The sequence below is a fragment of the Brachypodium distachyon genome, chromosome 3 (assembly GCF_000005505.3).
Source record: "Brachypodium distachyon strain Bd21 chromosome 3, Brachypodium_distachyon_v3.0, whole genome shotgun sequence".
In the NCBI taxonomy this organism is placed as follows: Eukaryota; Viridiplantae; Streptophyta; class Magnoliopsida; order Poales; family Poaceae; genus Brachypodium; species Brachypodium distachyon.
The window spans coordinates 2,961,724-2,983,299 of NC_016133.3; the positions used below are offsets into that span (position 1 = coordinate 2,961,724).

The 21,576-nt window shown below is 44.5% G+C and overlaps 3 protein-coding genes, 2 non-coding genes and 2 pseudogenes across 10 annotated transcripts; 3 read left to right on the top strand and 4 right to left on the bottom strand.

The window, feature by feature from the left end:
* Window positions 1–1,624: 1,624 nt before the first annotated feature.
* Window positions 1,625–3,451, bottom strand: LOC100833587 (annotated as a pseudogene).
* Window positions 3,452–5,442: 1,991 nt separating this feature from the next.
* On the top strand, window positions 5,443–14,458 carry LOC100825844. 5 transcript variants are annotated; one of them, XR_002965009.1, is made up of 11 exons: window positions 5,443–5,682; window positions 5,822–5,880; window positions 5,977–6,231; window positions 6,436–6,493; window positions 6,565–6,689; window positions 7,111–7,173; window positions 7,275–7,399; window positions 8,075–8,216; window positions 8,297–8,843; window positions 11,217–13,665; window positions 14,045–14,458. XR_002965009.1 is itself a non-coding variant. In XM_010235528.2 (9 exons), exons 1-8 carry the CDS (start codon window positions 5,640–5,642, stop codon window positions 8,214–8,216), a joined length of 870 nt encoding a protein of 289 aa, XP_010233830.1. In that variant the 5' UTR covers window positions 5,443–5,639; the 3' UTR covers window positions 8,297–9,079. The 5 variants fall into 5 exon arrangements, 4 of the variants coding, with proteins under 4 accessions (XP_010233830.1, XP_024317326.1, XP_024317325.1 ...); XM_010235528.2 differs by lacking the exons at window positions 11,217–13,665; window positions 14,045–14,458 and having other exon boundaries at window positions 8,297–9,079; XM_024461558.1 differs by lacking the exons at window positions 11,217–13,665; window positions 14,045–14,458 and having other exon boundaries at window positions 5,770–5,880; window positions 5,985–6,231; window positions 8,297–9,069.
* Window positions 11,031–13,227, bottom strand: LOC100833913 (annotated as a pseudogene).
* Window positions 14,262–14,458, top strand: LOC112272123. The gene has a single exon (XR_002965819.1). It is a non-coding gene; the product is annotated as a U2 spliceosomal RNA (small nuclear RNA).
* Window positions 14,459–14,555: 97 nt separating this feature from the next.
* LOC100843795 (pathogenesis-related protein 5) lies at window positions 14,556–15,881 on the bottom strand. Its single transcript, XM_003574936.4, has 3 exons — window positions 15,719–15,881; window positions 14,945–15,623; window positions 14,556–14,863 (listed from the first exon to the last, which is right to left on the bottom strand). The coding sequence occupies exons 1-3, from the start codon at window positions 15,780–15,782 to the stop codon at window positions 14,734–14,736; spliced, it is 873 nt and encodes a 290-aa protein (XP_003574984.1). The 5' UTR covers window positions 15,783–15,881; the 3' UTR covers window positions 14,556–14,733.
* A 3,312-nt stretch (window positions 15,882–19,193) lies between these two features.
* LOC112272138 lies at window positions 19,194–19,390 on the bottom strand. The gene has a single exon (XR_002965833.1). It is a non-coding gene; the product is annotated as a U2 spliceosomal RNA (small nuclear RNA).
* A 665-nt stretch (window positions 19,391–20,055) lies between these two features.
* On the top strand, window positions 20,056–21,236 carry LOC100833896 (thiosulfate sulfurtransferase 18). 2 transcript variants are annotated; one of them, XM_024461559.1, is made up of 4 exons: window positions 20,056–20,419; window positions 20,540–20,610; window positions 20,823–20,876; window positions 20,984–21,236. In XM_024461559.1, exons 1-4 carry the CDS (start codon window positions 20,230–20,232, stop codon window positions 21,176–21,178), a joined length of 510 nt encoding a protein of 169 aa, XP_024317327.1. In that variant the 5' UTR covers window positions 20,056–20,229; the 3' UTR covers window positions 21,179–21,236. The 2 variants fall into 2 exon arrangements, with proteins under 2 accessions (XP_024317327.1, XP_024317328.1); XM_024461560.1 differs by having other exon boundaries at window positions 20,962–21,127.
* The last annotated feature ends 340 nt before the right edge of the window (window positions 21,237–21,576 follow it).

Sequence of the window (21,576 nt, forward strand, 5' to 3'; positions counted from 1 at the left end):
CCTTCAGTTCCACGTTTGTCGGCCCGAAACCGGCAAAGCAATCGGGGAGCTCCTCGCTGCGAGGCAAGTCGATGGACAGAGGGCTGGGCTGCCCGTAGCGTCCGCCGCCGATGCAGAGCGTGAGGTGGAAGAAGAGCAGTGGCCCAAAAGGTGCACTAGCTCCGTCCTCAGGAGGATCGCTGGCCCGCACCCACCGAATCTCTAGCTCTAGCAAGACGCGGGCCAGCGGCGGGCACACCCAGGCGAAGAGCATGAACCACCATGAAGGCGTTGTCGTTGCCACCCATGGCATCTTTCCTGCCATAGCCTGACGAGGTCATGGAGACCTGCACGGTGTAACAATTGTCAACCGCTGAAGGCGGGGTCAAAGACCGGCACGCGGTACAGCAGCTGCTGTTCCTCCTCCTCCTCTGCTACTGTTGTCCTCTGCTCATGGGACGACTCTCCGCCGGCGCCAACCTGGTCGAGCACCACACAACGACGAGCCGCAGGAGTCCGCGTGGCGTGAGCGAGGGTGCAGGACAGAAGGAAGAACAGAGCAGGCCCGAACCCACCTGAACCGGCAGAAAAATGGGAGAAAACCGAACCGGACCGAACTAGATAAGCCAGTTTTTGTGTCTGAGGCCGACAGGTGGGTCCCAATGTCAGTAACGTTGATAGTTGTGTTGACAGCGGGATTACGGGTTTTGCGATACAGTTTTGTCCAAGAATACAGGGTAAGTGATAAAAACTCCAAAAGGTGGAATTCTATGTTATAGTTCGTCAGAAATTAGGGGTTTTATGATATTTACTCATTCTTTTTTTTGGTAGAAGTGCATTTCTTTTCTTTTGGGTATGTTTCTGTTGTAAATTAATAAATTTCAGATGATGTTATTCTGACGCTCCTACCACCTGGAGTCCTGGAGGATGTAGAGATCTGGCAAGTGGCTGGTACCTGCAGCCTTATGAATACGGCACACTGAATTGACATGAACATGACAGGGGCTTGGTCTCGCCAAATTTTCTCTGACCTGACTTGCGTACTCTGCGACAAGTCAAATACGTTCTTCAAGCTGAGTCCATGCACCTGCACTGCTTTTTTTTAGGGGATCATAGATGTTCATAGGGATACAAAATATGTCAGGACTGCTGCATACCCAAATGAAATGGCGAACCATTCTTTCTTGTTCAAGCTGGGCTAATATTCCGAGGCCCAATTTATTAAGGTATCCGCTTTCAGTTGCGTCCCTGCCGATGCCGAGCCCAACCTCCCCGCCTGCTGGAAACGACCGGCCCACAGCGAGTCGCCGAGGCTAGTTCCGGATGTCCAGCCCATATGGCAGATTTCAGCCGCCGCAGGCCGGCGGTGCCCCCTCGCCGGGCGGCGACCTCCCGCTCGAGCTGTCGAACCACGCGACGCAAGCGCACTATCCGTGGTCCGTGCCATTATCTCTCATGCTCATCCCACAGTCCTCATTCCCGCGTGTGCGATACGGAATCTCGCGCGCGAACCCTAGCGAAATCTTCGCACCCGCGGCCACCCGCAGCGAAATCTGCGGCCCGGAGGTAATTCGCTCCGGTGAGTGTTTCTGATTGAGAGAAGCAGCAAGTGGATGGTACTCTGGTAAGTAACAGACATCCTGTCAAACATTCGTCACCCTTCGCATGTGTATCAAAGTAAATAAATACTGAACAAAGAGTTACACACTGTTGACATGGCTCAATCACTAACCATTTCCAAATTACATTGTTCGAGGTGGTTTATGGCTTCACCGATACATCAAATGGCTTCAATCCCTTCTCATCTGGACCTTGTGGAATGCAGAACATACTGAAAGTCAAGATATACCAGGTTTACCAGGGATGTTGATCTTGCTGAATTGAGAACCACATCATGGTTGGGGGTGGTGATAGTAGTTACAAGTCTTTAGCCAAAATATCTGGCTAAGACCATCTGATCATATAGCACTCCGACTCCAAAGAAAACACCAAACGCGATCGCGAAGATGACCTCCGTGCCATACTGTTTTGTGGAGACAATGGAGACTGGATCTGCTTCTGCCAAACCGCATTGGTTTACAAGCACGGGACCACACAATTTTGGGTTGCCATCAAAGCTAGAATACGGAAACGTGCTAAGCTGGCCGACAGTTGGTATAGGCCCTTCTAGGTCGTTATTGGAAATGTTGAATTTGGAAAGGAAGTGCAGATTGTTCAGTGCAGATGGAATTGTACCAGTGAGATGATTACCAGATAAGTCTAGCATCTGCATGTTCGTGAGGGTGCACAACTGTTGTGGGATCTCTCCCGATAATCTGTTGAAACTCAAATTGAGTGCAACAAGTGCTTGTAACTGACCGATCTCCTTGGGGATCACACCACTGAGGTTATTGAGGCCTAAATAGAGCACTTTCGGAAAAGAACCAAGTCTGAGGTATTGCATAAATGGGCTCTTATCATAAACAGGAAGCTCAAAGACCTTTGGCGCAGTATTGTCTGATTTTAGCATTGGCACATCCATTAAGGATATCGGAATTTCCCCTTTAATACTATTGTTTGTTATGTCTAGATAGAAGAGGGCGTTTAGGCTGCTGATCCAGTCAGGTATTGGTCCGGTTAGTTGATTGTTCTGTAAAAATAACATCCTCAAATTTCTGAACTTTGATAACCAATGAGGTATTTTTCCAGACAATGAACAATCATTTATAGCAAGAATCTGAAGATTCTGAAAACCATCAATTCTGTCATCCTCTGGCATGGTATCATCCATGAAGTTGAACCCAATAAGAAGGGTGGTTAGGCTCCTGGAACTCCCAAGGATCTGAAGTGTTCTTGTCATATTTGTAAGAGAAATGTTACGAAGTGATAGGAATGAGAGGGACTTCAGGTTGCCTATTTTTTCTGACAACTTGCCATGGAAATGATTTTGTGATAGCCGTAGTGCAGTCATCTTGCTTGAGGAGTATATGCTTTCTGGAATGGTGCCAGTGAAATTATTGTACAGAAGATCTAAATTCTCTAGATTGGACAGGCTTGAGATCAATGGTTATGAGACCTGTGCAGTTGCTGAGAGCTGTTGGCAGGTCCCCTGACATGTTATTGTGGCCCAAATGCAACTCCACCAATCTCTTCAGCTCACCTATAGAATCTGGAATGTTGCTGCTCAGCTCATTCATCCCAAGATCAAGGGTGACCAGATTTGTGAGCTTGTTGATGCCATTGAGTGCTCCTTTTATCCAATTGTTAGGTAAAGAACGGTGCTCTAATGAGGTAATGTTGAAAAGCTCATCTGGAAGAGTCCCATTGAGGTTGTTGTAGCCAGTGCTGAGTATTTTCAGCTCAGAGCAATTACTGAGCCCTGGAGGGATATTTCCACTGAATTGGTTAAAACTGAGTTCTAGCACAGTAAAATATGGTGAGCTAGCACAGGGAATAGTTGGTATCTGCCCAGTAAAACTGTTGGTACTGGCATTGATCGCAACTAGGCTCTTCATTACCTCCCATATAGTGGATGGGAACCTTCATGTAAACAAGTTGCTTGAGATGTTCAGTACCTGAAGAGGCCGTGCAGGGGTTGAAGATGGTAGCTCACTCAGGCCTCCTGTTAGGCAGTTGAAACTAATGTCGAGGACAATGATGCTGCTCGATAACACCAATTCCAGCGGCAGGACGCCAGACAGCCAGTTGCAGGACAGATTGAGGCGCAACTGGCCAGTGAGATTGCCAAGGTGTGGCGAGATGGACCCCTCGAGACCTTGAGAAGCCAGCGAGACATCAGTTACCATTCTATTGGGGCTGCAGGTGATCCCTTCCCACCTGCAGCAGTCCTTGTGGCTCTCCCATGATGCTGCGAGCCCACCGTCCCGTGAGAGCCCAGCAAGGAGGTGGAGAAGGGAGGCCTTCTCCTGCTCCATGCAGGAGCTGGTGAGAGAAGCCAAAGAGACGAGCAGCACAAGAGCCAAAAGGAAGTTCCAGTATTTCCAGTATGAGCAATCAAGTGGCTGCATGGTTTTTGTCAAGAAACTAGCTTGGAAACCAGAGCCTAATCTTTGGTCTGCCAGGATGAGGTGCCAAATTGTCTGATGAAGGAAGAGCTTGGTGTGTGCAAAATTTTGATGCATAGACCGGGGTTTCAAGCTACTTTTTGAAAAAAAAAACATGAAGGGGTTGGTTCCGAACATTGTATGCATTTTTTTTCACATAAGATTAAGACGTTGATGAAATATATGTAGTTATAGTCAGATGGTCTCCCTTTGTTGCAGCTATCAGCCTATCACCACTTTAGATTAAGATGTTGGAACTAGTCGTCCCTGGTGATGAGTCAGTCCATCTCTCTTTGCTCTGCTATCATGTGGCTTTTATTGTCTGGGGTGCATACGTCTGTGGTTGTTTTCTATTCTTACCATGGATTGCGAGTTCAATTAGACCTGGTGGCATACCGTGCAGGACTTGCGGTGTGGCAAGATGAGTGATTCTGAGTTCTGACAAAGCGGAATCGGTCTATTTACTTGCCAATTTAGTAACTTCAGTTTTGATTTTTGAATATGTGTATTGTTGGTGTAAAGAATTGCATTTCTTAGGTCCCCTTTGTACCATGCTTTTTTCTAATCGAAGGACGGCAATCGACCGTCTTTTTCCTCCAAAATAAAAAGAATTGCATTCCTTTGGCATACCATATTTTCTGCTATGATGTTTAGATGATATTGTGTTCAGTCTGTTCCCCATGTGTGGCCGCAGTGTAATTTCTCCCAGTTGTTCATCTGGCATTGATCACTGTAGAGTAGTTCAGTTTTAAATTTGAAGAGAAGACAGGAGATAATGTACATCCTGTCAGGCTCTCACACTGGAGTTGACATGAACATGGCAGAGAATCATGTGGCAACATTTCCTCTCAACTGGCATATGTACGTTGGGCATTTTTGGATAATGTGACCTAGCCACCTTTACAAGAGGGTTCATCTCGTTCTTGAAGTGGATTTTTCTTTTTTGGCGGATACGTTCTTGAAGTGGATTGCCTGCACACCCAAATGAAATGACGAACCCTTCTTGTTCAAGCTGGGCTAAATTTTTTTCCGCCGAAACACCGACCCAGCTTCCTCCTGAAAGCGACCGACCGAAGCGAAGCTAGATCCGGAGATCCAGCACTCCAGCCCATGTTGCATATTCCGGCCAGCCGGGCTGCCCCGTCGACTCTTACCTCGAGCCCATTTTCTCTGGTGTTCATCTCCCAGTCCCCACACTCCCGACACAGGGGACTAGCCATCCCTAGCAAAATAAATCTTGGTACTCCTAAATCCACAAGTGTATTGCTGCTGTAATCTTTCAGTCCTAAATTCAGTCTTTTTTCTTTTCTTTTCTTTTCTTTTCTTTTCTTTTTCTTTTCTTTTCGGACAAAGAAAATAGAACAACCAACGAAACAAAAAACGACTGGTCTCCTCGGAGTGACCACACAACAGCTTACTACTAATCAAGGGAAGTAAAAAAACGCTAGCACACTGTGGCCACCCGTTGCGGATGATGATGCTCGCAGACGCAGCGAGCGCACTGCCTTCAAGGCGTGCATAATTTACCATCCCTGCTAGCTCCTGCTCCTCTTTTCCTTGGCCTGATTCAATTTCCAAGTTCTTTGGTCGGGCGGGCAACTGGGAGGGACATAGTACATGGCTAGGTTGCCATCAAGTTTGCAGTCAAGCTATCCGCTGTGTAAGTGCTACCCCTAATTTATTCCCCTTTTCAGATTTTAGCCTGGAATTAATCTTCCATCCATCTTGTTGCTGCCATGTACAATAGGCCTTTGTTCGTTCGATGGTATCCTTACATTGGCAGATCATGCTTTGATCAGGTTGGAAATGTCAGATCCCAGCTGTTACCTGGAAACATCTGCGCTCTGTCCCACGTAATGTAAGTGTGTTTCATTTTCAATCCTCAAAGTTTTTTCCAGTTTTCTTGCTAGCAGGAAGAGAACAAAATCAGTAAGTTTCTTATGTGATGTTGAAGGTGTTCAGAATATCCGCAGCAAAGAATAATGAGGGGAAACGGAGACGCCGCTCACGGAATATGTCCAATAGCCCTCCAGTATTGATTGGTGAAGAAGGTTCTTCAGGCAGCAGCGAAAATCCCACCACCAGCAGTAGCCTTGAGGCCAATGGCGATGCTGGTGAGAAAGCTGTAGCCGCCCCAAGGAGTGCCATTCTTCAGGCTTGCACGCTCACATCTGGTTTGCTGTTTGCACTAGGTCTCGTTCTTCGTCAGGTAAAATTAAGTTTGTGTGCATGTCTGGTGCTGGCAAAGCTGAGATTAGCTAGTTTTTTTTTTCTGTCTGCACCAAAGTTCAGCTAATTGAGATTGCTGTGATTGGTAACGTCTAAGAGGCTAATCAAATGTTGCTTTAACAGAAGCCTTTCTGAAGAATCCTGAAGTTCTTTGGGATGAAATTAACTGATTGTTTGTGTTCAGGCATCACATTTTGCATCGTTAAATGGATGGCCATTAGCTGACTCTACGGTTGTATCATGTAAGTTTGCTTGTTTTCTAATTAAAATGAGTGAGATAATGAAAGAAAACTAATCCAATTCTTTTCTACAGTCAGTTTCGAAACTTGGCATCTCGAGTTGGTCGCTGGGCTTGTAATATTGATATCCTCTAGCAGATACATTCTACTACAGACATGGCCGGATTTCAGAGACTCAAGTGAAGCTGCAAACACACAGGTGCGTTTACTCTGTCATGAGGGCCTGTGCGATGACAACCATTATACGGAGTATTGAACACCGAAAAATACGCTCGCTCGATAAATTGTATCATCTGGTGCGTTATTTCAAAGAAAATAATTTTAGAGAGTATTACAGCCTTGATCGTTCATATGAGAGGCAAAATTGAATGATTTATACGTTTTGACAGCATCAACCGAGGCCCTTATTTTATGTATCCAGATGCAGGTGCCTTAATTGTTTTTTCGCAAATTTGAGAATTTTATTTAAATAGCCAATAAAAATCATTTGTAATTACTTCAACGTGTCCATTAGCTTCTGATGTTATTTTTTACTTAATTCGGTCCTGGCAAACTTACTTAATTTCTGGCAAGTCGCGTTGTATAACACTAATTTCTAATTATTTTATTCTTTCCATTAGATCCTTACTTCCCTGGAGCCTCTGGATTACATTGTTGTTGCTTGTCTACCTGGGATAAGCGAAGTGAGCATAAATTTTCTTTAGAGTTTCTTCTTTTGTTGAGAACAAAATCTTCATGGCTTCTTCTTTTTTTTATATCTTCACGTCTACTTTTGATATCTCAGGAGTTCCTGTTTCGAGGGGCATTGATGCCGATCTTTGGACTGAACTGGATAAGTGCCCTAGTAACTGGAGCCTTTTTTGGCATTCTTCACTTGGGCAACGGCAGGAGATATTCATTTGCTATATGGTGATTACTGTTCTCCTTGTCCTTGCAGTATTTTTGTTCATGTATAGTGCAAGGGCCTTAGGTTTCTTTGCAGTTCTTAGAACTAGGTGATTCCCCGCGCGTTGCCATAGAAAACTCTATATGCACGTCTGAATATGATTTTAGAACAAATGATAATAATATGATTTAATGTAAAATAAATATGAATATTGTAGGACAAAACGATTTTATCATTCATAACACGTATGCAACAAAACAATAGTTGTGATTTTGAGGTGCATGAACATTAACAATATCGAAGAAACCGAAAAGTGAAGTTTCGTCAATCTGAATATTTGCAGATCTTAGAAAAATTGACATACATATCATGAAAAAACTTGTGTTTGGTGAAATAGTTATATGCAACGTGAAGATGAAAAATCTTAAATATCAAAATATTAAATTTGAATGTACCATCAAAATGGATTTCTAGTGTACAACAACACATGATGTGGATGGTGATGTGTGGAGCCTTTGAATGCCCATGATGTGCATGATGTGCATGATGATGTGGACAGCTTACATGTCAAGCTTGCAAACATTAATTGCACTTAGTGGGGATCAACTTTATAGGTTATATAGATATGCCAGTTACCACCCAAATTATTTATGTGTGTTCTTACATTTCTTTTCTTTTTTGTGTGTGTGTGTTTCCAGGGCAACATTTGTTGGCCTTGCGTATGGTGTAGCAACCATAGCTTCCTCGAGCATCATTGTCCCAGTGGCCTCTCACTCCATAAATAATATTATTGGAGGCTTAATTTGGCGCTTCACTGACAACTCAGAAAGAGAAATATAGGTTGGACCTTTGTACATCTTTAACAAAAGTTTCCATTTGTTAGTATCATTAGTTCTTACAGTACTTGTTGGTTGTTTCAGTTAATATTGTTGCTGGTCTCTATTTTGATGCTACCTGACTGTATTAGCTGAGGATAAGCAGTCTTCAGATCATTTGGGCGTGAAGTAAGCTAGTGATAACTATTCCCCTTGTGCCATGTTATGTTCTATGTTTTTTGAGCTGCTGATTCTCTAGCTTATACCGGGCCTGAAACCATCATTTGGTTAACAAGAGGGGCAGGTTCTGGTATTGTCAGATTCAGAACTGTCATTATGCTTCAAAGTAACGAACATAATGTGTTATCCGAAAAGTAACAAACTGAAAAATGGAGGAATTCTTGGGATTTCCATGTAGCTGAAACTCTGGCATCGTGATTTATTTACAACAAAATCATGTTGCGGAAGCACGAACGGAAATATCTCAGTTTCTCAGGCCCTGTTTCCGAGATGAAAGACACGATTCTGGTATCATTCGTGGATCAGCTTCGAACTACTTGCAGCACTTCTCGCAAACTGGTGGGAACCTATGAATGTTACAGTAGCAGCAGGCCACATTGCAGTAGTTGTTGCAACCTGTAAATTTTATCAGGTCAGTTCAGAGCTATATATCATCTCTGCACATCTTGTAAGTTCCAACGCAGTATATTCTAAAGACTTTGACAAACCTATATAGCTAGGTCATTATGACTTAACTGCAAAAGGAGCTGAATGTTATAGAAAAGCACTTCAAAGCTTGTAATCTGTGGAAAGCATTGCGAAAAGCATGAAATGCACAGATTGATATGATGGAGATACAACAGTTTCATCGATTACCAGTTATAACAATGTACCGGGACTTCCGAGTGTTGTTCGAGCTAGCTGTTGGAAATGGTGGCGCGAGAGAAAGAAAACCAAGGGTTAGTAGAAGGCAAACTATGCCCAGCAAAATGGCTTTGTAACTGTAGCTGCTGCTGGTAGACATCTTGAGCTTGGTTGTTGGTTTAGCAACATGATCGAGGCTTAAGATGACAGCCTACATATATGTGTTTAATCGTGGTTGTTCAGTGTCCTTTCGACAGGTGAGGATTAGGAAGAATGGAAGGAAAGAATGCAACCAGTAAATCGTTTTTTCTTTGCTAAGACAACATATAGATGTTCGTCAAAAAGGCTTTCTATCTTCTGTTGTTAATTCTAGCAAGTAAGGTGTGAATCACTATTTTCATTTTACCAACACAGTAATTAAGTTTGCAGGTGGTATGCATGCATCAACGAACTGATGAGGGTGAGATGGTTCAGTTTACAAAGTGTGCATTAAGGCTTTGCTAAACCCTGAGTGAGTATAATACTGTTTCAGTTGGCATCGAATTGAGTGGTAGTTAGACGAGATAAGGAATTGTGATAATGCGCCATCTTCTTCCTATCTCTTGTGATTACCATTTTATGCCCTGCAAAGGATTGGTTGACCGACTGATCTAAAGGTCTCGGATGGTATTCAGTCTGTAAACTGGATAGTTGCCAAATACGGTGATGTTTTGACACTATCTGACGGTATCTAGAAATCAGATAGCATCCAAACAATACCTCGGGTAGATTTTAGATAGTTGCCGTAGACTCAATTGGGATGCAAGCACCATCTTCACACCTGGCGCCGATAGGGCATCAACTTCCCTTTTTTTACAGCATTTTTTTTTTTGACAGCAGGACATCAACTTCCTTATTACACTCCTGATTACAATAGCGAAACGAGTAAACTAGAAGTTCAAAAAAGCAAAAGCTAGATCACGCCAGTTGACGCTAGGTCGTCCACGTTCTTTAAGTTGAATCCGTGCAAACCAAAATAAATTGGCGATTAGGTTAAGAAAAATCATTTGACGAGCCCTTGTTCAAGCTGGGCTAAAATATTCCAAAGCCCATATCAAGGTTTCTTTTTAGAATAAGCCCATTTTAAGGTTCTGTCCCATGCGAAAAATACCGAGCCCAACTTCCTCGCTCCTGGGCCTGGGAACGACCAGCTCATTCGCTAAAAAAAAAAAAGACCGGCTCGCTCAAAAAACTAAAACAAGAATGTTCCAGACTCCGGTAGGCCGCTCGCTGCTTCGCCGGCCGCCGGCCCCCTCGTCTCCTCCGTCGAGCCCGGCAGACACGGTGACCTCCCGCTTAAGTCGGCCAACACACGACGCGCGCGCTGCCCGTGCCATTATTCCTCGTGTTCATCTACCAATCCCCCGCTCCCCGCCTCCCAGGCGACACGGGGGCTCGCGGCGCGCACCCTAGCGAATCTTCCCACCAGTGCACGCCCGGCGCCCGGCTCAGGGAGGCGGCGAGCCGTCGTCTGGTGTAGCGCACATAATCCGGCGCTCTGCGTCACGGAGGTAATTCGCTCCGGCCAGTACATTTATCGCATACAGATACGGAATGAAATGGCGCCTTTTGCTCTAAGCAGAAATAGATAGGGGATGGACAGTAGCTAGGGTTATTCTTACCTTCTTATTCATATGTTTGCTCAGTCCGATTTGTTTGCTCTGATTAGATTTGAGGGAATGTAGCATAATTGATTGTTCAGAACTTCAGAAAGTTGTCTCGCATGATAAGTTGATAATTGGAGTCTACCATGGAGTATGGAGATGTTTCTGACTTCACTAACTTAGTGCAAAGTTGTACTAAATCTGAGACACTTATTATCAATCGGAGAGAGTACCATACACTTCAACCATTCAGCAGATGAATAATATGCAACTTTATTAGATTCGATAAATAATAAGATCGAATTGCAGGTGGCTTGAAAGATGTGAACAACTAAAATTATTTTCCTGCATGTCTCAGTTTAGCTCTCTATCTATGGATATCTATATGAGCTAGAACAAATTACAACTTCCTTAACCAAAATATTTTGATAGCACCAACTGGTCATATAGCACTCCTATTCCAAAGAACACGGTGAATGCAATGGAAAAGATGACCTTCATGCTCCATCTGTTTGCAGAGACGATGGAAACGGGAGTTGCTCTACTGAAGCACCGCAGCGGTTGAGCACAGGGCCACACAGCCTTGAATTACCATCGAAGCTAGAGCTCTGAAATGTACTGATTTGTCCTCCTACCGGAATTGGCCCTTGTAGCTCATTATTAGAAATGTTGAACTCAGAAAGGAAGTGCAGGTGGTTCAGTGCTGATGGGATGGTGCCAGTAAGATTGTTGCTGGACAAGTCTAGCACCTGCAGGCTTGTGAGGTCGCAGATCGACTGTGGAATATCTCCAGACAATAAGTTGGAGCTCAAGTTGAGTCCCCAGATTGCTTGCAACATACCGATCTCTGGAGGGATTTTACCAGTGAGTTTATTTATTCACACTTAGATCCAGCACTTTTCTGAAAGCACTATCTGAGCTTATTTGAAGCGATGGACCTAAATAAATTGGTAACTGAAAGTCTCTCGGGTCCAAATGGGTTGTGGCCTCCTTTGATCTCAGCATTGGCATCTGCATTAAGGCTGTCAGAATTTCCCCTATCAGACTGTTATTTGATATTTTTAGAAAGACGAGGAAGTTTAGGCTGCTGATCCAGTCAGGTATGGATCCAGTTAGTTGATTGTCATGTAACACTAACACCCCCAAATTTGTGAGCTTTGATAACCAACGCGGTATTTCTCCAGACAATGAACAACTATTTAAGGCAAAAACCTGAAGATTCTCAAAACCTTTAATGATACCATCGTCTGGCATGTCCTCATACATGAAGTTGTGCGCAATAAGAAGGGTGGTAAGGTTCTTTGAGCTTCCAAGTATCTGAAGTGCATTTGTTATATTTGTAAGGTTGTTGTTACCAAGTGACAGGAAGGAGAGGAACTTCAGATTACCTAGTCCTTCACCTAACTGGCCGTGGAATTTATTGGAAGATAGCCGCAGTGCAGTTAGATTCATGCATGAGTAGATGCTTTCTGGAATTGTGCCACTGAATGTGTTCGACATTAGATCTAAAGTCTTCAGATTGGGCAGCTTGGAGAAATTGACCTTGGCAAGTTCTCCACTGAAATTGTTGCTCTTGAGGTCAATAGTTGTCAAATTTGTGCAGTTAGTCAGAGTTGATGGAAGCTGCCCAGACATCAGGTTGTGGTTCAAATGGAGTTCTTGTAACCTCTTGAGATGACCTATAGACTCCGGAATACTGCCATTGAAGTTGTTTCATCCAAGATCAAGGGTAGCCAGATTACTGAGTTTGATGGCATTTGTGCCCTCAAGTGTTCCTTGTAAGGTGTTCCTGGGAAAAGAGAGGAACTCCAACGAGGTAGCATTAAAGAGTTCATCTGGGAGAGTCCCACTGAGGTTGTTGTGGCCAACCTTCAGCACTCTGAGCATCGAACAACTTCCGAGTTCTGGTGGAATGTTCCCATTGAATTGGTTGTAAGAGAGATCAATCACATCAAACAGTGGCGAGCTGGTGCACAAATTACTTGGTAGCTGCCCAGTAAAACTGTTGTTGCTAGCATTAAGTGCAATCGTATTTTTCATCACCCCCCATATGGAGAATGGAAAGTCTCCTGTAAAAAAGTTGCTGGAGATGTTCAGTACCTTCAGTGGCTGGTCAGGGGTTGAAGAGGGAAACTCGTGCAGTTCTCCTTCCAGGCGGTTAGAGCTAACATCAATGGCGGTGATGCTACCAGAAGACACCAGTTCCTGCGGCAGTTCACCAGATAGCAGGTTGTTTGACAGATTGAGGCTCAGCAATCTGGTGAGGTTGCCAAGAGAAGGTGAGATATGCCCCTGAAGACTCCTGGAAGCAAGCGAGACATCGACAACCATTCCATCTGTGCCGCAGGTGATCCCTTCCCACATGCAGCAGGCTGTGGCATTTTGCCACAACTCGAGGAGACCACTTTTCGGTGAGAGGCCAGCGAGGAACTGGAGAAGGGAGGTCTTCTCCTGCTCTGTGCAGGAACTGGTTGGAGAGGCCAAGGTGATCAGCAACACAAAGGCAAGGCCAAGGGTGGACATGGCAAATTTCTGTTGTACTTCATGTATGGACCGTGGAGTGCTGCAAGGTTTTCTAATGAAACTAGGTTGATGGCCAGATGCTTATGTCTTATCCTGGCTGGGTGACTGGCAAAGTGGCAATGGTCTTGTAAAGCTAGAATATGAGGGCAAGATGCAAACAAACAAAAAAAATTCGTGATGGCGCTCGGGCTGCAGTGTGCCCGGATGGCCGGATGGAAAAGATATTGCAGAACATACACAGGTACGTATTGGTGTATACCTTTTTGGAACATTCAAGCACATCCTTTTTGAAGTTTTGTAGAAAATCTGCACCCAGCAAGAACTTTCTAGCTAAATGGATTTGGTGGATGGTGACCTGGTGTATAAATTCTTGACCGGATAGCATGTGAGGATTTTGCATCTGTCACATGGAGTTGACCTTCTGTTCTCATGTGAGTTTTCCAGGTACATTTGTTTTCATGGTGTATGCCTTTTTGACTCCATAAGTTCATAACGCTAGATAGTACTACCTCCGATCCAAAATAAGTGTCGTAGTTTTGAACTAGGGCTAGTGATGACCATAACATGCCTCCTAGTTCAAAACTGCGACACTTATCATTTTGGATCGGAAGGAGTAGCTTTGATTGTACTTGAGTATTTGAGTGCATGTCATGGTCATCACTAGTTAAGCATGCATCAAATAGCCCCTGAGCTGCTAAGACTCCTAATCAATTGCCTGAACACCACGCACCATGACATGTGTGCACTTTATTATTTTACTGCCACTAATCTGTTTGATAAGAATCGCATTTCCCTTTTGGGTGTAATTCTGTATTGGGTGTAGATCTGGGCCAGTAAGAACTATGTCGGGCCGTCCAGGCGTGTGGGCTGCTACCGTCTTGTTGGGCTTCAGAGTCCAGGCGCCAGGGAGGTGCGACACTCGGCAGCAGGTCTGCAAGGGGCTTGTTTGTTGCTGGTTCGTTTAGTACCACCTCGCTTGCGTACAAGGAAGGAGCCGGACGAGGGAGCTATAAAGGTCGAAGGAGGGCAGCGTACATATAATACCTTTCTCGGCCTTTTGGCTAAGATCAAGTGTAGTATCTGTTCTTATCAGTTTAATATCTGATATGTGGGCCATGTGCCCACAACGATATTAAATTTATTTTTTGTGGGGGAGGGCCCAGCACAATGGCTTGCCACTGGGGCCCTCACGTGTCGTCTGGGCGTTGCACTGCTGCCCAGGCCTGGCGCACCCCAACCAAATCAAATATAAGTTTTTGTTTTCTCTCCTGTATTTCGCAGAATAGAAACCTGTGTTTAGATTTTGTCTAGCTGAACTCTCAAACGCTCGGGCATCTCAGGCACGATCTGACGATGAACAAACATGCGATTAAAAAACAAAAGAAAAAATCACTCTTGTTTCCTCTCGGAAGAAACACTGATATACTCCCACAAGTCATCAGAACCCACAAATCCGATGGATCAAAGGCACCTCAATTTCATTGCTCTTGACCCGTCCTTGATCAATTAAAATCACGCCCGAAACTGCAGAGCCACAAAGCTGAAGAGCAGCACGGCCAGCAGGGCAGACACAACCGGCAGGTATCTGCTAGAGCCGCTGCACACCAGCTGGTTGTTATGGTAGGAGCACGCCGACTGCTTCCTGAAACCCAAACCAAAACTGTTAGCACCTGAATAATCAAGCACATATATAATAGGATTACGTAGTAACTATGTTTAACACCTGTTAGAGCAGAAGGTGACGATGTAATCAGAGCCGGAGCAGCTGAACAGTGAGCTGGGATCATCATAGGCATAGCTATACGCCGTGGGGCAGGCCTCCTTGAACTTCTTCGAGTACTTTGTCGGCGGGCACGTCGAGGGGTTCCCAAACTGTCCCCGGCAGCAGTACTCATCGGTATTAAACACATCACACGCGCTACGGCACGCAATCGTCTTCCCCCCGGCGCCCTTGACGGCGAGCTCATCGGGGCAAGTCTCCCTGAGATCGCCGTCGCAGCCCGCCGCCGAGCAATTCCCCGGTGCGCGGCCGTTGACCGGCCGCACCGTGATGGGGAGATTGAAGCCGTCCACGAGGCTCACGTCGTAGAAGTCGGGCGAGGCGAGCGTGAACTCGGCGAGGCTCGCCGGAGGGTCCCCGGACGCGCCGCATTTCAGCGTGTCGCCGCAGGCGCCCGTGCCGCACTTGCCGGTGCCGGAGGTGGCGTCGAAGGAGCAGTCCGTGCGGCCCCAGATTCGGCCGGACCATTTGGGAGGGGCTGTGAAGACGGCGGATTGGCCCGGTTTGAGAGCGAAGCCGCCGCCGCCGAAGCTGTCGCCGGGTGTCGCCGCTGGCCAGACTGTGGTTTTGCACTGGTTGATGATCGTGAATACCCTGGCTGACTCGGCAAGTCTCGCTGTGCCTGCACATTAAAAATGTATATATATACCTTTTGCGTGCCTAAAATTAGGCTACTCCAGTTTAAATTGGCATAGGAGGAAACGTAGATTAACATACCTGACAAGAAGCAAATAAGAGGGAGAGCGAGCATCACGGCGGCTCTCGGCGAGCAACGACCCATGTTTCTTTCTTTCTTTCTTTTGCCTCCACTCCCCCGAGAAATCAAGGCTCCCAAAGTGCTTCTATCAAGGCGGCGATGTGGCGCACACGGGTATAAATACGGTGGCCGGAAGCATCGGCGAGGCGCACGCAGCATGCCCATTACTAGAGAACAAGGATCGAGAAGTTGACGGAGGAAGAAAGGAACAAATATGAATACGTGAGAGGGAGGAGATGGAAGAAGTGGAGGTGGGAGTACTTGGAGACCAAAAACAAACAAACAAAAACCTTGCTTGCTTTGCTGGGGATCAGGCCATGAAGGCGGCCAGGCAGGCAAGCAGGCCTTGTTGTTCTGTTCTGGTAAAAAGATTTTGAGGGGTTGTTTGTGAGGAAAACCTCTCCCATTCCTTTCTTGTGTACTGCTCCTGCTTTACCTCCCTGCAGCCTGCTTGCTGCAGTCATCATCCTTCCTCGGATTCCTGCGGCAGGCTGCCTCTGCATCCGCCAAAACTACCTTCAGAAAACCGGAGGATTTTAAAGTCCTTTGGCTCCAGCTCTCGCCCAGGTACTGCGACCTTGAGATCAAAGGGCAAAGGGCAGGCACCCGTAACCAAATCGAGATGAAACCTCCACATTCGCGGGCAAATTCACAGGTCAAGAATTACGTGCAGCCCTGACTCCTAAAGGTTTCTGCATAGCGAACACACCAATAATCACTGGGAATAACAGCCCACATGCCTAAACGATCGAATAAATTTCTCGTTGGCCTAGAATCTCTTGAGCTCATGATGACACTTCAAGCAATCTTTGCATGGATAATAACACTGATCAAACACAATGGAAATTCTTTTGGTAAATATGTGATGCGATCAGGCCAACGGATCATGCTTTTCCAATGTAGATCAGGAGAGGTCGAGCAGAGCAGGCAGTAATATTTGCAACTAGCGGGGTGACCCGTGCAAATTGCGCGGCTAAACTTGTATAATAAAATAATATCTTTATGTTTTTGTTTTCTAATAGATTCATTTTTTATGAGATGTCATGTATTTGGAATGGTTCAATGATTTTTTGAAAAAAAATTGTTATATTTGTACCAACCAAAATATATGGTTTCAGACGGTTAGATGGATTTAAATTCATAACACAATATATTGTAGATTATATATTCCATACATGTTTTCGCAAGAGAGTTTTATTTTATTAACTTTGTGTGCAATACAAAAGTGTTGAGCTCCTATAGATAACATATGTGTTTTTGTTGCATTTCAATTTGCGTGGCATACTTTTTTTATTTTAGAAAAGTTTCATTTTAGACGTCGGATATAGAAGTTTAGATTTTTTTTTTATCCTTAATTATTTTTTGCATGGATGATGCGGTAAGTATTGGTTTCTATCCGGCACAATTTGTATCCAGATGAATCTTCATATACGGTTATTTAAGTTTGACACGAAATTTCCCTTATTTCGTACTGTTGTTTCTGGTACTGCTTTTGCGGATGTGGTCGAGAAATCCGATTTGGGTGCTTCTACCGGCGGGCCTGTGGATGTTGACGTAGGCATGGATTCGACGACGGTGCATCTGTGGATGCATGGAAGCTGAATGTGCCTGATAACCGTGTTTTAATTTTCATCTGATACACATAGCATCTACCCACGTCGTCTCCTTTTCTATTTTTTTAAATCTATTCCATTTCAACATCACGTGGTTGTGGCATGTCAGGTTGTCACCGGCAATGGCAATAGCCGGTTTCGGCTTGCTTTTTTCACTCGAGTCTTAAGATCACAAATATATGATAATTTTGCATCAATTACAATTTTCCTTTTTTTTTCTTTGTAGTTGATTTATGTCATTGTTTTAATTGATTCTTAGATTTGAAATATGGGGTTTTTTACTTTGCACTTGGTTTCACGGCTAAAGCTTCAAGGCCGTGTATCGGCGTCCGATACTGCTGGTCGTATACGGCAATACGCCTAGCTACGCCTAGTAAGTATTTTGCCCGTATCCAGCGAGTTTCTCTCACTCATTACTCACCTAGCGTTGCAACGCCAGCGGCTGCCACCGTCTCTGATTTGGGCGCCACCGCACACCGCCGCTCGCCCGTGCTTTCGTCATCGCTTTGCAGGTCCCTCGGTCTCCCCCTCTATTGGTTGCAGCCGCCCGTGTGTGAAAGTTGATTTGGATTGAATTCTGGTGGCGTGTGCATCCGGAAGTTGACATGAAAACCAATTCATGAACGCTTCTGTCCGTGTTGATTTGAATCATGTAGAACTCTTTTCCTTTTTGAATATGCAAACCTTGCATATTCCTGTTGGTACATCTAATGCAGGTTTTGTTTATTTTGTCGACGGAAATAACCATGCATTCCTCCATTGATCATGCAGTTTTTAATTCGCGGACGTGATTTAGTTCTATCCTGCTTATCATCTTTGGGTTGAGTTTCATTCATATAAAGTTTACTCCTATATTTAGCTATCTAAAGATTTGTATATGTAAGCAATTTTCTAATAACTTATTTATTTCAAATTTCATACCAAATCGAGTTGTATGCTTTATTCACCCTACTACCCTAGCATGAGCTTATGCGTAATTTTGAATTTTTTTTATATATTTACTGGAGTCAAGTGGAACTAAAAAATATCAATTTATTGTACTTTTTATTTTTTCAAGTTTGATATATACATAAAAGTTGTATTCTACAATGTCTTCTCTGCATCCTTGAGCTAAGTGAGATTATTAGATGTCAAGCACGTACAAGTGTAAGTCAGACTATTAGATGTCAAGCATAGCACGTAGAAGTGTTCCAAATAGATGGATATATACTCCAAATTTTTGTTTCTTCCGGTCACCTTTATCCCCAAAAGTTGATCTTTGTGAATTCCTTTTTAGCGGCTAACCTCATCAACGTGGAGAACTGGAGATGCATAGATCGACGGATTATCTTTTTGCGCCGGATCAGAAAAGGATTGTATCGGACCCCGGTTTCTGTTTTGGATCGGAACTCTTGCTTGCAAGCTACGAATACTTTGTATTTCCATCGGACGTGTCTGCGCTTTGTGTGCGTGTATATAATCTAGGTATTGTGACTTATTGCTAGATTGAATCTCCGCCGTTCGATAACTTTTGCAAAATCTGGACCTTAAAATTTCTGCTATTTTAATTAGATATTAGATAATATTATCCAATGTTTTCCATGTGTAAACTAGCTAGTAGTGACGTGTAATAAATCAGTACATACCGGAGATAGAACTTTAGGCCCAAAGGCAATACAAGAGCTGACAAAATGTATGTTCGATTTAGACTCGTCATAATAGCAGAAATTCAGTGCATGGAAAAAAAATAAGATTTCAGTAAACTGCACTCTTTCCACATCAAAGACTGGTTGAGCTAATAATAAGTTTTTCAATTCATAAAAATATTTCGAATTTGAATTGGTTGGGGTGCGCCAGGCCTGGGCAGCAGTGCAACACCCAAGCGACACATGAGGGCCCCAATGGCAAGCCACTGTGGTGGACACTCCCCCACAAAAAATAAATTTAATATCGTTGTGGGCACATGGCCCACATATCAGATATTAAACTGATAAGAACAGATACTACACTTGATCTTAGCCAAAAGGCCGAGAAAGGTATGCTTCAAAACGTTGCCCTCTGCCTCAGTTTATAGCCCTATCAACGGAGTACTCCTTCTCAACAGGCGAGGTGGTACTAATTAACCTGCGCAACCTTTTTTTTTAAGAGGTACCAGCGCAACCTCTGCGCCTCCCGATTGACTGGGCTCCAAAGCCCAACAAGCTAAAAGCAGCCCTAATCTTTGAACGGCCCATGTACATGATGGGTTTCTTCTCAGAAGTTCAACATATGCTGCTCCGTGTTTTCCTGGAGTACACTGAGGTGAGCTGGCCACGATTATCTCAAGTTCGTCGTAGAGCTGCATTAGATTAACATCGACATCTCAATTAGGAACAACAATAATAAGACTACTTCCATTTGAAACATCTGGATATTGATAAAAGTAGACACCAGCTCTTCACTTCTGTATACTCCTTTGATTGTAGAAATACATGCTTTGATTGTGCAATGCCATCTAAAAATGCTAAAAAAGTCAACCCAACCCAACAAACGCTTGCATGTTGGCAGGTTGCATTTGCTGACAGCGCAGGCAACCAGATACGACTTCTTTTTCCACTGTAACCAAATACAACTAACTTCAGCATTGTCTATTTTTTGCCTTCATACATTGGTTGCCATTGGCACTTAATTAAGCAATGACGACATGTACAGAAACACAGGAATTGATTAAGCAGGCGAAGACTTTATTTGGCTTTGGGGAATTCAGATCCTCCTCGACTTGTCCCTGCCAATATAAACGATCCTAAGAACCAGAGCAGGATCCAACTCGAGCTAGCTAGCTGGGCTGGTTTCAACTTTCAAGCAAGACCATATATACATACATTGATCTCTGAATCACCATGTCAATGGCGTCGGCTGCCGGCAAGGAGGTGCAGGGAGGCGGCGTTCCGGCCGTCGATGCCGGCGAAGCGCGCGCTGTGCTGAGCTCCGGCGGCGCCTATCTGGACGTCAGGATGCAAGAGGACTTCGACAAGGACCATGCCGCTGGCGCCCGCAACGTCCCCTACTACCTCTGCGTCACTCCCCAGGGTCAGCCAGCGTCTTCTATCTTCTCGTTTCCTGGTCTTCCAACAATTGCCTTTCTCCTTCTCTTGATATATGGTTACTTGCCCCTGGTGATTTTTTGCTTTTCTGTTTAACTGTTCCAAGGGAAGGAGAAGAACCCATGCTTTGTGGATGATGTGGCCGTGCTGTATGGGAAGGAACAACAGTTGATTGTGGTAATCAATTAGGACATTAATTAACCCATGATCATATTCTCAGCCCTTCCCTCTTGTGGAAAATGAACTGATCTCTCTTATATTACACTTGTGTATATGCTTACAGTTTTATTGACTGAGATCTCAAAATTATCAAATAACTTACATACTGTCAATCTCACTCTCTCAGGTAGTAATAATTCTGTGTGTGTATGTGCTCGCTTAAATCGTAGGGTTGCCGCACGGGGGTTCGGGCGAAACTGGCGACATCGGACCTCATAAACGCGGTAATTATCTTTGGCTTGCATTGGGATTAATCCTCACTCGGCAATTAGTTTGCAATCAGCGATGTTCACTGGCTCACAAGTTCAGATTTGAGCGTGCTGGGGTTCAGCAATGCGAGGAGCCTGCAAGGCGGCTACGTGGCCTTCCTGCAGAGTGCAGCGGCAGACCAGCAGCCCGCTGGGCAGCAGCAGTAGCAAAGGCAAAGCCATGCCCATGGGAGATTAAACGAGCTGGGAATTATATTGCTAGTTCAAGGTCCAAGCCGTGTTTTATCCTCTGCTTTGTTCAGCCTTTATGTGCCTGAGCTGTTTATGTTCATTTGAGCGAATCTTGTAATAAAATGACCGTGTGTATGTGATGAATGCAGAGACTAAAGGATGAACTCTCAGTTATCTCCAAAAAAATGCTAAAATGCTCGTTTAAATTTACAATCAGTGTAAAAGAAAACGAAGCTTCAATAAAAAAAAAGGGAAATAAGAAAGCAAAGCTGAACTGGGCTAATTAAAAAGCCCAACTGTTTTTTGAGAACTTCAAAGCCCAAATATAAGTGACGTCATATTCTCCTCTCGCATTTGGTCCATGGATAAAATTCGAGCCCAATAGTAACGTTCCTCGACTGGAAGTCTGGAACACATCGCAACACCGATAGGCTCCGGCCCATATGGCGCACTCCGGTAGGCTGCGCTGCTTCCCCTTAAAAAA